This window comes from Diuraphis noxia, unplaced genomic scaffold, assembly GCF_037042655.1.
Source record: "Diuraphis noxia isolate RWA-SAM2 unplaced genomic scaffold, SU_Dnox_SAM2 contig0002, whole genome shotgun sequence".
Classification (NCBI taxonomy): domain Eukaryota; kingdom Metazoa; phylum Arthropoda; class Insecta; order Hemiptera; family Aphididae; genus Diuraphis; species Diuraphis noxia.
In genome coordinates, this window is record NW_028301712.1 from 33,846,372 (window position 1) to 33,860,734 (window position 14,363).

The 14,363-nt window shown below is 26.4% G+C and overlaps 3 protein-coding genes across 5 annotated transcripts in view; 1 reads left to right on the forward strand and 2 right to left on the reverse strand.

Moving 5' to 3' along the window:
• Positions 1-14,363, reverse strand: part of LOC149058366 (uncharacterized) — a 476,835-nt gene that overhangs the window by 354,351 nt on the left and 108,121 nt on the right. The window lies entirely within an intron of this gene.
• LOC107165138 (very long chain fatty acid elongase 4-like) lies at positions 3,961-13,812 on the forward strand. The gene is made up of 7 exons (XM_089221036.1): positions 3,961-4,167; positions 4,232-4,317; positions 4,535-4,722; positions 4,796-4,876; positions 5,155-5,454; positions 5,566-5,715; positions 13,432-13,812. The coding sequence occupies exons 2-7, from the start codon at positions 4,251-4,253 to the stop codon at positions 13,507-13,509; spliced, it is 864 nt and encodes a 287-aa protein (XP_089077162.1). The 5' UTR covers positions 3,961-4,167; positions 4,232-4,250; the 3' UTR covers positions 13,510-13,812.
• LOC149058369 (uncharacterized) lies at positions 7,854-11,201 on the reverse strand. The gene is made up of 2 exons (XM_089221038.1): positions 11,129-11,201; positions 7,854-8,897 (listed from the first exon to the last, which is right to left on the reverse strand). The coding sequence occupies exon 2, from the start codon at positions 8,414-8,416 to the stop codon at positions 7,898-7,900; it is 519 nt and encodes a 172-aa protein (XP_089077164.1). The 5' UTR covers positions 8,417-8,897; positions 11,129-11,201; the 3' UTR covers positions 7,854-7,897.

Below are 14,363 nucleotides of genomic sequence, written 5' to 3' on the forward strand. Positions count from 1 at the left end.
TGAAATTTTGACTGAATGTTTATATAGGCGTTTTATATATTTAATAAAATTTTCAAAAATATTTAGATTTGTTTTGAGCTGTTGACTGACATTTTAATTTTTCAACTTTTTTAGTTTTTTTTTCTATAAATATCGATAAAAATTTATTTGTTCGGTAGAAAAGCTTGAAAATTTAATACAAGGCTTCTAACACATTGTAACAATAGAAGTTAAAAAATATTAAAAATTCGTAAGCACGATTTTTTTTTATAAGCATTTAAAGTTCAAATTTTGACTAAATACGTAAAAATTACGGCAATGTTCAAATTATCTTAGATAGAAATTCATAAAAGTTTTTCTTTTTAATTCTAAGATTTGAAAATTTTATACAAGGCTCCTAACATATTTTTACAATAGAAGTTGAAAAATAAAAGAAATACATTGTCACAATTTTTTTTTATAAGCATTCAAAGTTTGAATTTTTACAACATATTATGTAAAAATCACGAAAATTCGTAAATTATTTTATGCTAGAAATTCATAAAAAATTTTCCTTTTATATCTAAGATTTGAAAATTTAATACAAGGCTCATTATATATTTTTACAATAGCAATTGAAAAATAAAAGAAATATATAGTCACAATTTTTTTTTATAAGCATTTAAAGTTCAAATTTTGACTAAATACGTAAAAATTACGGCAATGTTCAAATTATCTTAGATAGAAATTCATAAAAGTTTTCCTTTTTAATTCTAAGATTTGAAAATTTAATACAAGGCTCCTAACATATTTTTACAATAGCAGTTGCAAAATAAAAGGAATACATAGTCACAATTTTTTTTTTAAGCATTCAAAGTTTGAGTTTTGACAACATATTATGTAAAAATCACGAAAATACAGAAATTATTTTAAGCTAGAAATTCATAAAAAATTTTCTTTTTATATCTAAGATTTGAAAATTTAATACAAGGCTCATAATATATTTTTACAATAAAAATTGAAAAATAAAAGAAATGCGTAGTCACAATTTTTATTTTACAAGCATTCAAAGTTTGAATTTTGACAACATATGTAAAAATCACGAAAATTCGCAAATTATTTCCAACTAGAAATTCATAAAAATTTTTCTTTTTAAATCTAAGATTTGAAAATTTTTAATAATCTATAATATATCCTAGACAGATAAACCGTCTTCGCTCAGAATCGTTTTTTGTATACAATGATATAATATCATTGGATTCAAATTTAATTCCATCCATTACAGTAACCCCTTGTAACCTACTTTACAGCAGAGCGACATACACGACTTACCCGCCTTTTTTTTTTTAATTTTTATGGATCTAAAGTCAGAATTCGAATGATGAAATATTGAAATATAGGAATTATTGTGCTAGATAGTTTTTTCAAATAAAACTCTGTTTACCTACTAAGGATTAAGCCGACCCCGGAATGAAGAATAAAGATATTAATCATTCTTAATAGATTAGGTACACCAAAATAGATCCAAAATTTAATCTAGTATATGCTTTAAAAAATTTTTGCAAATTATAAAATGCTAATATCTATTTAAATAATAATTAAGTTTTATAGAATAATTAATAATTTTCAAATACGAGTATAATAATAGAGATGATACGTAGCAATGTACCATTAAATGTATTATTATAATTTTTTCTTGGATTATGCTATTCTTAAAACATACACTTAAAATATAGGTATACCTACAATTGAGAAACATTTTTAATTATTATTCACTTCACCATTTACCTACAAAAAAATGTTTTATCAACACGGAAGTTTATATCACCAATTTCACTTTTTAAATCGGTATTAAAATATGTAAGTTATATCGCGTATAAGTCTATGAAAATATGTTCTTTAAATACCCTATACCTTCTTCAAAATTCCGGAAATTATAGAATTTCAATAAATTATAAAATGTAAGTATGTACCTGATGAATCATTCTGTTTTCTATGTATAGAATACTTGAAATAAATTATAATGCGTTGTCCTTAACAAACTCAATTCCCTTAAATTTATGGGAAAGTGCTACCCTATAGTATAATATACCATAATATGCCCTAACATACAAGTTACAATCTTATCCCTTCTTAAATGTTAAATACCATTAAATGTAAACTGTATGACTTTTTTATCACGGTTATTTGGCTATTGTTTTGATCAAATACATAAATAAATTACATGTTTAAAATTATATTCGAAATTATAATAGGTAACTATTTTGTCTTCTGTAACTAACGGTTTTACGTTTTCCGTGAGCCAACAAATCCTTATGTCAGCCTCTCTGTAAATTTAAAATTTCGAATTTGGTTTATAGGTATATGTTCTAAGGTATAGGTAATAGGTTACCTATACGTATGTGCACCAAATTTCAGAACTTATTAGTGTCATATACTTAGCTGTGGATCGCTTGCACACATGTGTGTACGTGGCTGTGCATTATAATATACAGATGTAGCAGATATAAGTAGAAAATATAATACCATTAATACCTATATATCAGATTTATAAATTAGAGCAATATTGCCGGTACCCACGTGTACAACTGTATAGATGTATTTTATTACTCGGTTGTTTTTGTTATTTGAAGTGGGTCTGTGTTAAAATTTTTGGTTTTAGAATTTTCATGAATATAGGTAAGGTACCTACATTGGAATTCATGGTAGCTTTTGAAGAGGGAAAAGGGAGTAAGAATAAGGCAATACCCCCACCCGCCAAATTAAAAAAAAACTAAGAATAGGTTTCCTATCTAGTATTATAAAGTTTCATTAATTACTATATAATATATACCTTTTTATTATTATTGTATATAATACAATATTAAATCTATTAGTAGTATAGCCACTAATTAGTATCTACATAGTGTTTTTCCGATACATGACCCTCCTCCAAATCAAAGCATAAAGCCGCCGATAGGAACCTGGTGGCAGAGTGTGTGATCTGAAAATGGGAAATTTCCAGATGACCTGTGCCAAAATATGACCTAGTGGTCTGATCTGTAGAAAGCTCATTTTTTTTTTATCAGTTTTATTTTTGGTTATAAAAACATGTTATTATCTTGTCCTATATTTACATTTTTAAAAACTATTTAAACATGTATATATAATATCTTTATTAGTTATTACTGATTAGCATTGGATATTTTCAGACTTGTTCAGTTATGGGGGTCAGAAGGACCTATGGTATTGGGGCCCGGCGTTCATGTAAATAATTACTTCAATATATATTAGGAGAACATTTTTGGGGCTTGGATTTAGGTAATTCTGTACCAAAGCCAAAAATATGATGGGGGGAGGGGGTAATTGTACTATATGGTGTTGGAGCATATACAATCATTATACAATAATTACTAAATATTTTTGAAAAAAGGTTAAACAACTAAAATTTAGAAATAGATTAAAAAGAAAAAATTGTAAGTAATTCGGTGTTACGAAAAGGATAATGGCAAACTATGAAGGCACCGATGACTCAATTTTACAAATAAAAAGAAAATTTACAATTTAAATTTATAACAAATAACTAAATACAGTTAGAACCACTGAAAAGTGAAAATATAGAAAAGCTATTTTCAATTATTAATAAACTTTTAGTAAATCTTTCATTGTTATCTCCAACAAATCTGAATTCGTATAAAAGTTGGTTACCACTTACCAAATGATTTCTCTATTTTCTCTGCTAAATTAATTGCAAATATTTAAATCTATAATATGAAATAATTGTTATTGTTTTAGATACCTATTCAATTCAATTTGGAACTCAGATATTCCTATACATTTAGCTATATTCGAAGACCATAGTTGAATGATTTATAAAAACTTATTAATAAGTTTTACAGATGTGCCTATTTTATTTTAAATTGAGTGATAGGTACATTATAGGCAAATCAAATAAATTGGGTGGGAGAATAGAAGATGATCATATATACAAACAGAAAATATGAAAATGGTTTAATCATACCCACTTATAGACTAACATTATACCGATAGTATACTGGTCACTTTTATAATATGACATGCTCATTCAACAGTTTTCTCCAGATCAGTACTTTGTGTGGACTTGTGATGAACACAGCGTATTGCAGTTGACTTATGTTTACTGATTCAATTATTTTTTATCATTAAAATTCATTGAAATAGAAGATACAATAACCATCATAAAGTCAAAATGTAACTATAAATTTAAATATTTTAAGACAGGCTTGTTTTATATTTTTATTTTTATTTTATGTAGTTAGTAGAATTCATCAACAATGAATTTTTCTACGTCAGTGACTGGAAAAATTAATGAATTTTATCAATGGTCTTTATCAGTTTCAGGTAAGTAGTTACGTATACCTATACAGTATGTCAGTATACCTACATAACACATAATGTATCTATCTATAATAAAATAATACAGATTAAGCGCAGAATCGCTAATTATGGTTTTAATATTATTATAATGTACCCATGCATGTTTCATAAAATTGTAGTATAGTTAAAATATAAATACAGTATGACACTATGTATGTCTTCTTAACTTGCCTTCTTACAGACGATAGAACAAAAGGTTGGTTGATGGTTGATTCTCCAACCCCGACTGTAATTTATACAGTCATTTATTTCATAATCGTTGGTTTGGGTCCGAGATGTATGAAAAATAGAAAACCATTCAAACTCACTCCCATATTGATACCATACAACATCCTTATGACATTATTAAATTTATATATAGCTATTGAAGTATGTATATCAGTGTTTAAATGGATAATGGTGTTACGTAGTAGCATATTACAGTTACAACTTTTATTTTCAGTTACTGGTGGCATCTAGTCGTTTACACTACAGTTATGTTTGTCAACCACTAACATTTATCAACAACAAAGACGAATTAAGGGTAATTAAAAATTATGAAAAAAAATATATATAATATTATTATTTACCTCATATCTGCCATTTATATTTTAAATAATATTTATTAGATGATTAAAGTTTTATATTATACATTATACTTTTATAAAAGTATAGGTGTTACATAAATACCATAAGTAGTTTACTGACATAGGTAAATCTCGTAATAGTAAATAAAATAAAATTATAAAATTAATTTTTATTCTAAATAAGTTACATAATTGCCATTTCATATGATTTTATCCATGTTTATGTATATTGTAGTTATTGAAAGCTGTTTGGTGGTATTATTTTTCAAAACTTCTCGAGTTTTGTGATACAATTTTCTTCATTCTCCGAAAAAAGGATAAGCAGCTTACTTTCTTACACGTCTATCATCATTCAACTATGTTCTCTTTGTGGTGGATTGGAGTAAAATGGGTGCCTAGTGGATCTACGTTTTTACCTGCAATGGTAAACAGTTTTATACATGTACTTATGTATTCGTACTATGCTCTGAGTGCCCTGGGTCCTAAAATTGAAAAGTATTTATGGTGGAAAAAGTACTTAACTATACTTCAATTGGTTAGTATAAATTGAATGTTAAATGTATAATATATATATATATATATATTATATAATTATTATAATTTATATGATGTTATAATTAACTCATATGCATATTTTAATATTTAGATTCAATTTACCACTGCGCTTTTTTTGGGCATCCACGGAATTAAATCTGGATGCAAATTTCCCATATGGATGCAATATTTATTGGTGATTTATATGATTTCATTTATTGTGTTATTTGGAAACTTTTACGCAAACGCTTATGTTCAAAAGGTAAATTCATAAACATAAATACTAATTAGGTAGGTATTATAAAGAATTTCTTTTCGTATTACGTATATATAACCATTTTACAATAATATATGTATATTGTATATTATGCTGTATGCTCTATAGTCTATATTATATATTTGGAATTTTAGAATAATACAAATAGAAAGAAAGAGTATCATCACTAGGGCTAGGATAGTATAGGATTTTGCATTTTTTTTTAGGATTTACAGGACATAGCTTTTCAAGCACAAAATGTGATTTGGTCATATACGAGTCCAAATTTATATTTTTTACTTTGCTTTTTTTTGCATTTTTTGTACTTTTAAGGATTTAGGGTCATTTTTTAGCATTTTTAAGTCATTTTTTCAATTTTACGGGCATTTTTTAATCCTTTTTTGAAATCTAGGTAATATTTTTATACATTTTCATTTACACTAGATGTTCTCGATAAAAGTTTTGAATTTGTAACAGAAATAATATCATATTCAATATTTCAATTATAGAGATAGTATAGAGAATAATCTTCGATACCTCGAGTTATCTTAATCGTAAAATTAGATGACAGTGGTGTGGAGTGTACCTACGTATGGTTTTGTTAAATACCTATTTAGTTAGTGTCTTTACTTTCGGGATTGCGTATCGTGCTTGTAACGAAATATGCCGAAACAAAAATCATCGCAATCGAGTCGTATGCGGCTTTATGTTTCGGAATTTGGCGCTGACGTCTTTTCTACCGATGGTTTGGTGTTATTTTGTAAAGTCTGTGAAGTTAAAGTTGCAGTAGATAAAAAAAAGAAAATCCTAAATTAACATTTTTTTTGCTATTTTTTTATAATATTATAATTTAAATAATTTTTACCGAAATATTAATTAATAATTATAATGTATTTTTATAACATTTTAAAATCATTTTTTATCTTTTTGGCATTTTTTAAGGTCATTTTTAGGTTATTTTAATGTCATTTTTTTTAGGTTTTTTGGGTCATTAAAATCCTAGCCCTAATCATCACCTTATCGGTGTGAGGTACTCCCCTTTGCAGTGGCGTATTTAGGTTTTTGTCATGGGTGGGGGATATGACTTTTTATGATAATTACTAACTTGAGGGGGGCTACACCCCCCCAAGTTTCCAGAAATTATAAAAGCTTATTAATATTAAATATACTTTCTACGTTTGCCAAAATTATAATACACAACACATTACTTGAGATTAAATGTTTTATTAAACCAAAATCATGTTAATCATATTATTACAATACAGGATACAAAATATGAACTTCAAATACTCATAAAAATTTAATTTGACTTTCCGGTGGAGATTTTTTTTTTTGATAAAATTAAGCATACTTATGAAGAATCTTATATTAAATTTACAAATCTTAGATTCAAAAAGAAAAATTTTTATGAATTTCTAACTCAAAATAATTTGCTAATTTTCGTGTTTTTTCCGTATTTTGTTAAGATTTGAATTTTAAATGGTTATAAAAAAAAACTGTGACTAAAGATTTTTAATATTTTTCAACCACTATTGTAACAATATATAAGAAGCATCGTATTACACTTTAAAGCTTTTTTACCCTACAAATAAAGTTTTATTGGCATTAAAAAAAAAAACCTAAAAAAGTTGGTAACTAAGTAGGTATATCCGTAAACAGCTCAAAACAAGTCAAAATATTTTGAAAATTGTGTCAAATATAGAAAGTGTTAATATAAACAACCAGTGAAAATTTAATGTATCTATACAGTATAGAAATTTTTTTTAGAATTACACCAAAAACCGAAATCGATTTTGACCAAAAATCGTAAAAATCCCCGTTTTTTCCTTAATTTTTCATTTGTTTTTCACGGCGCTTTTGAAAACTACTGGGAAATTTTTACTTTTGACCCCCCAAAGTACCATATAGGTTTACTTTCCTACATAGGCAGAACTAGACATTTTAATTAGACTGGGCCACTCTCGAGAGTCGAGAGTCATTTTGCACTTAGAATACTCAAAGGAAATAAGAGTGGAGGGCGATAGGGAATATTAATGTTTTTTATTACAATACAAATGTATAACATGAGTATTTATTGATGTTATTTAAAACTAAATTATATCACTTATAATATAAACTTAAATAGTTAAATTTTACATGTAAAATACAGATAGTAAATATATTTAAATTGCTATCTTAAAGTTAAGACTTATAATGCTAAACGACGTTCATATGGGACCATTCTTTTAAATTCTTCGATCACATCATTAATGTCGACATTTTTGGCCATGGTTTGTTCGATATATGGAAGCATTAAATTTTCCAATCGTCCTTGAGTCATTGTCATCCGTAACTTAGTTTTAATATGCGTTAGCTTCGAAAAAGCTCTTTCACACGAAGCACTTGTGACTGGTATGACGGAGAAACCTTTTAATACTTTTCTATGCTGAAAAAAAATGGTTTCAATACCATTTTCTCGTAACCATTTTAACCAAAATGCACAGTCTTTATTAGTAAGAATATCATCTTTGTTTCGTGCCTTCAAAAGATGTAATTCATCACTTACAAATTCATCCTTTGATAAATCAAAATGATTTGTCAATAAATTAATGTCATCTTTGTTCAGTTTAAATTTCAACATTTTCCCTACTCCAGTAATGATTGAAGTGCTTTCTTGACTGAAACGTTCGTCAATTCCTTGTACTAACGAATCAATCAATGGATACATTGTAGTAACTCGGGTTTCCTCTTTTTTGGTCTCAAATACAAACTGATTTTGCCAATTTTCATCTCTACGTGCAGGTAGTTTTCTAGGTCTGATTGATGGTATGTTTACGTTTATTCGAAGAGAATGCTCGACAACAAAAACAAAATGCTGCGTTTATACTTTCACTGTATTCTAACCATTTAAAAATGTCGTACCATGATTTTTGAAAAGAACGAAATCGATCCCCGAATTTTACTCTTGGATAAAGAGATAAATGGACTTGGCAGGGCCCTTTAAGTAATTTTGAGTGTCTTTCTAAACGATCAGATGGTAATGGTAAAGCTGGGTCATTATGTTCGATGAAAAATGTAAAAATTGCAATTTCAAATTTTCTGATTGTAAATTTTCAGAGGGCAATGCAATTGCTGTGGTATTTTGAGCTTCAACAGTTTTTAAATTGGAATTAACTGATTCCTTATTTGGACTTTTTCGGATAATATATCTAAAAACCAACCAATATACAGATTTTAGAATACATGTCTGTCCTAAACAATTCTGCATATTATTAAACAATTTTTAAAATTGTTTTATACTTTAAGAAATGCAAGATTAGAATCATTATTAGTTTATAAAATGTTATAACTTGGGCTCGGTTTTTTATGTAATAAAAAAATCAAAGTATATAAATATTTATGTTCTTATTTTTAGCAAAATATGTATTAAAAAACATGAAATATTTAAATAAAAAAATACAAATTTAAAAACATATCGGTATTTTACATTAATTTAATTTATTTGATTCGATTTAATTCATCTAATCGTATCCATTGTTGTTTTTTTAGAAAGAATTGGATACATTTAATTTAGATTATGGCTACATTACAAATTGTAATCTCCCACTAATAGCTTTATCAGTTATTTCTTATTTATAACCACTCCGTATATCAATAGAAGCTGATAGATCAAAATTTCTAAATTCCAATATGATAATTTTAATAGGAATAAATAAAAACTGTATACATAGGTATAAAAAAGCGATATATTTACGAAATACATTGTAAATACCTATTAATGAAATATTTAAAAATATGTAAAATAAAAAAGACTCGTTTTATTCAGGATGTAATGTACCGTGCTTATTTTAAATCAAAATTGAGAAATTTGTATTCAATAAAATTATATATTTACCTATAGAAAAAAAATATATATAAATATAAATAAATATTTTTTTTTACATAAAAATCCACGCCCTAGTTAGTAGTTATAACATTATTGTCGAATACAATATATTAATTGTAGTTTAATTGTATAAATTATTAATTAGATACATAATATATATTATATATTTATATAATATTAATATTAATTATTAAGTCTGTTTAACTGGTTAACTTAACCTAACCATTTATGTATAATAATCTATATAGCTACAAACCAGGGCTTTGCACCGGAATAATTTTTTCGGGTTTTGGGTTTTGGGTGTTTAAGGAAAATTTTGGTTATTGAATTTGGGTGTTTCGGGTTAATGAACTTTTCTGGTTATGGTTAAATGTAAATTTATTTGGGTTAATTATGGTTAATTCGGGTGTTAAAAAATACCCATGTTTTATATCAATTAACATGAGATTTTCGACGCGAATTTGGTATTGTACTTTTATTTTATTTTTAAAGCAAATATAATTTTTAAAAAAAACATATTAAAATCATACTTACCATTAAAAAGTCATTTTTCTACAAAAAAAACTTCTTGTTTATTATTTATTTTGATCAAACATAATTTTGTTGTTAGTATTGTTGAATACAAAGGTTAGATAACACAAATATAATTATTTAATATTGTGAAATAATATAAAACAATGATCTAGATTCTACACCTTTAGTTGGTTTATATTTAATATTAATTCATTAAATTTATATTAATTTTTCATATTATATTCTGTTGTATTTGTGTCTGTACACTGTATAGACACGTTTGACACTGTATATTATTGTGATCACAAGCATGGATAAAAGAATAGATCACAAGTCATGACTAAACGCAGGTCACAAGCAACACAAGCAAATAAGGGTAATACACGCGCGTGTTTAAAGATAATATCGTCGAGAATTAATAATTATACAGTTGCAGTCAATATCAATAGTTGATACAACATAATATTATTATGTTATGTTTTATTAATATAACGCCAACTATTTTCTTATCTTCTTATTTGCGTAAAATACATACGAATTGATATGCCACTCATTTCTTTGTATTTAATAATAATTCGGGTTTTGGGTTAACCCAAATATTAATTCTGGTTTCTGGTTAATTCAGGTGTTAATTTTTTCATTCAGGTGTTGTATTATACGGGTTTGGTTTTGCAAATTTATTCGGGTTAATTGGGGTTTCGGGTTTTGGGTTTCGTTCAGGTGCAAAGCCCTGCTACAAACAGTAAGTGATATTTTTAAAGGATTTATTGGGTATTTAGCATAGACATAATAATATATTATTATGTCTATGGTATTTAGGTACATGGTTACATGGGTCTTATATTCTATAATATTTGCTTGCACACCCACTAATATACACCAAGTTGTGACACTGCGAATTTCCATATATTATATCGAAGTGCATTTGGTTTGAAAACTAATAACTAGCTAATAAATACCTAGATCTTACATGTAGTAATGCTTTAGTATACAAATAATTAAATTTAACACTTAAAAATAAGTATAAAATTGTTAATTTACTTGTCCATTTTGCTAACCAAGCATCTGTATCCTCAGTCCGTTCACCAGTAGGTATGGTCGTTAAATAAGTAAAAAGTATTAAACTATTAACTAATAACTATATAATGTCTATATTTGGATTATTCGATAAACGATTGACGATTAGGACATTTAAACACAATAATAATAAAAAAGATAAGACCCGTACGGGACGCATGAACAATGAAAATAATATGGTGAGACTCGCAAAATGACATTTTCTAAAAATAAATATCAATAATTTAAAAACTTTTGATAATGATTTGATTTCGATGGCCAGTTGTAATACTACTAATAATATATTTTAAACATTTAAACTATTCTATTTATTACGTACTTACAGTTAATTTCTCAAATTTTTTTCGCATTAATACCTAATTTTTTTATTACATTTAAAATAATATATTCTTAGCAAATGTATACACTAATACGGAGCCAATTAGCCTGGGCCATGGCCCAGTTGGCCCAGGCCGTAGATCCGCCTATGCTTTCCTATCATAAAAGATACTGTTGAAGAAAATCTAAGCATTTTTACTATCCTAAAACGTGATGACAGACACAACAAAATAAAAAACACACATCATTGTAAAATCAATACATTCATCGCTCCGCTCAGAATCTAAAAAAAGTATTTAAATACATATTCATATTATTACATTTATTCAAATACTTAACAATATTACAAGACTGAACTGCAGTCTGCAAACACAAAGCGTTATTTTCTATTGGGAATAATAAAAATCTAGCCCGTCTGACTAGCAGCGCTCGGAGGTTTTATTCTTGCAAATTTAATCAATTATTGATAAAATAAAAAAAAAAATAATCATAATATTTTAATTTTTAAATAATAATCGTCAAATTATAGCGAGTAACGACTATAATTAATTGTGTGTATACAGTCTTTGGGGGGATTGATCCCCTTGATCCCCCCCCCGTAAATACGCCACTGATACCTACGACTTAGTTTCCAACTTTTTTAGGTTTTTTTTTTTTTAATGCCAAATATCATTTTCCTCCACAAAAATTTTTTGATCGGTTTTCAAAATTCTTCGAACATATTTTCGAACTAAAATTATATTAATTTACCCCTAAATGTTAAACTACCTGTCTTCATTTGCGCAACCAGACATTTGATAAGGGGGTGCTAAGCTCCAGATTTTTTTTGTGACTTAATAATAGGACCATTGGAACTTAACTTTTTGAAACATTTTTTAGTGTACTAATTTTGACTTAGGGGATGCTAATGATCCAAAATTACATAGTTACTCGGGGTATCGGTGTAAAATTATACCCAACCATAATAACTAACTTACTAACTTATAGATATACGATAATAAAAAATAAAAACACTATAGTCGTATGAAAAATCCCGTCAAAATCAGTTCATTCTTTTCGTAGATTTAACCGGAAAAACAGACAGTCCAAATGTATCTGTACGTGTTAAATGTACAATTAGATTTAGTTTTGGAAGTTTTTAAATCACAGTGTATATAAAATTTGAATACTTTTCAATGACAATCATGTAATATATAATAGAAGTGCATATTATACAAAGAAATATTTAAATTACGTTTGTTGAAACAAACCTGATGAGTTCATTTTTGAAAATGTGGTTTTTAAAAAAAATTCCTTTTTTACGGCATGTCACTGCCTAAAATATTTCAAAGCATTTAAAAATATTTATAATAATATTAAGTTACATCACGAACCTATTCATACGACATACCGTTCTATTATATACGGTACTTGCGGGCTTCGCAGTACTTGTTATTGACTTAAAATAAATTACATAACAACAATGGTAGCTAGGTATGAAATAAAATATTATAATAATACATGCCATGTCTTATCTTACCAACATTATTATAAATAAATTCAATACCGTCTCGGTAAAAATGTTTTTCTTATACAATTATTTTTCGTCTTGAATTTAAATTCAACACATTCATTGTAGACTTAATAGTGGAACTCTACTCTGCAATGATGACGCGCATCACCCAAGCCTGATATAGTAGGAACAAACAGTTCCTCCTTGCTGTCGGTTCTAACAGGAAAAAAAACCTGATATAGTGGATATACGTATCATATTATGGCTATTTTTTCGCCTAAGCGACTTCCTCGATTTAATATTATTTTATTTTATTTGATGATTATACGCCCCGAAGAGCGATATTATAACTTTAAAAAATGTTTACTACGCCTACAACATATTTAAATATATAAATATTATGTGATATTATTTATTTAATATTTAATTAATAGTTATGATTATAAATTTGTTATAGGATACAACAAATAAGTCAGACGCCTATAGAAATTACAACACGAAAAATGTGGCATGTAAATCGACAAAAAATAATTAACTTTCATTTTGTATATACTCGTATATATTTTTTTAGTATTATTAAGTACTTATTTACAAAAAGTGTACAAGAACTGAAAACAATTTATATTTATTTCAAGATCGTTTGTTTTGGATTTTTTCAGCCTTGACTTTTGTATTTATCACAAACTAAATTTGAGCACATAATATACAAGCTACTCATGGCTAAGGCATTTTACTACTTTATTATTATTATGTATATAGACGACATAGTACACATTTACCGACTAAGTATATTTGTAACATGTTTTTATAAAATAATAAACAGTTTTCTCTATTGGTATTTTTACTAGTTATATTCCTGTACACGATTATTCAAATTAACTGTATATTTTTTTGAAATAATGCAATGCCTGCTAAATAGGCATACGAATAACATAATTTATCGTTAGGTAACTGTCTATATATATAAACATATATATTAGTACAATAGTACCTACCTATCATAGATTATATTCCTACAAACTATAAGGACACTGGATAGGTAATTTAAAAAAAAATATATATATTAATAACTAATAAGTAATCCTTAAATTTAATTTCACTTTTCAAGAACCTCAATAAATTATAACAATAAATAGGTACATTGAAATGATCAGTTTTAGACTTTCATCTATATTTCTATATTTATTATTTAATAATAATAATATTTCTTTATTACGGAAATAAATTCCAATTCCAGTTTTTTTTCCATATAATATGTATATAATATATTGTACACGTACATCAACAGTAAATAAGTTATATATAACGATAATATTTATAATAATAATAATAAAAATAACATAAAATTTAAAGAACAAATAGGTATTATAGGTATTAATATCATATATT

Excerpts from the sequence above, each read along its gene's own strand:
- LOC107165138 (XM_089221036.1), top strand. The coding sequence starts at position 4,251 with ATGAATTTTTCTACGTCAGTGACTGGAAAAATTAATGAATTTTATCAA. Across the intron at positions 5,455-5,565 it reads ACTTAACTATACTTCAATTG|ATTCAATTTACCACTGCGCT; the intron begins GTTAGTATAAAT and ends TTTAATATTTAG. Across the intron at positions 5,716-13,431 it reads CAAACGCTTATGTTCAAAAG|GATACAACAAATAAGTCAGA; the intron begins GTAAATTCATAA and ends AATTTGTTATAG.
- LOC149058369 (XM_089221038.1), bottom strand. The coding sequence starts at position 8,416 with ATGTATCCATTGATTGATTCGTTAGTACAAGGAATTGACGAACGTTTC.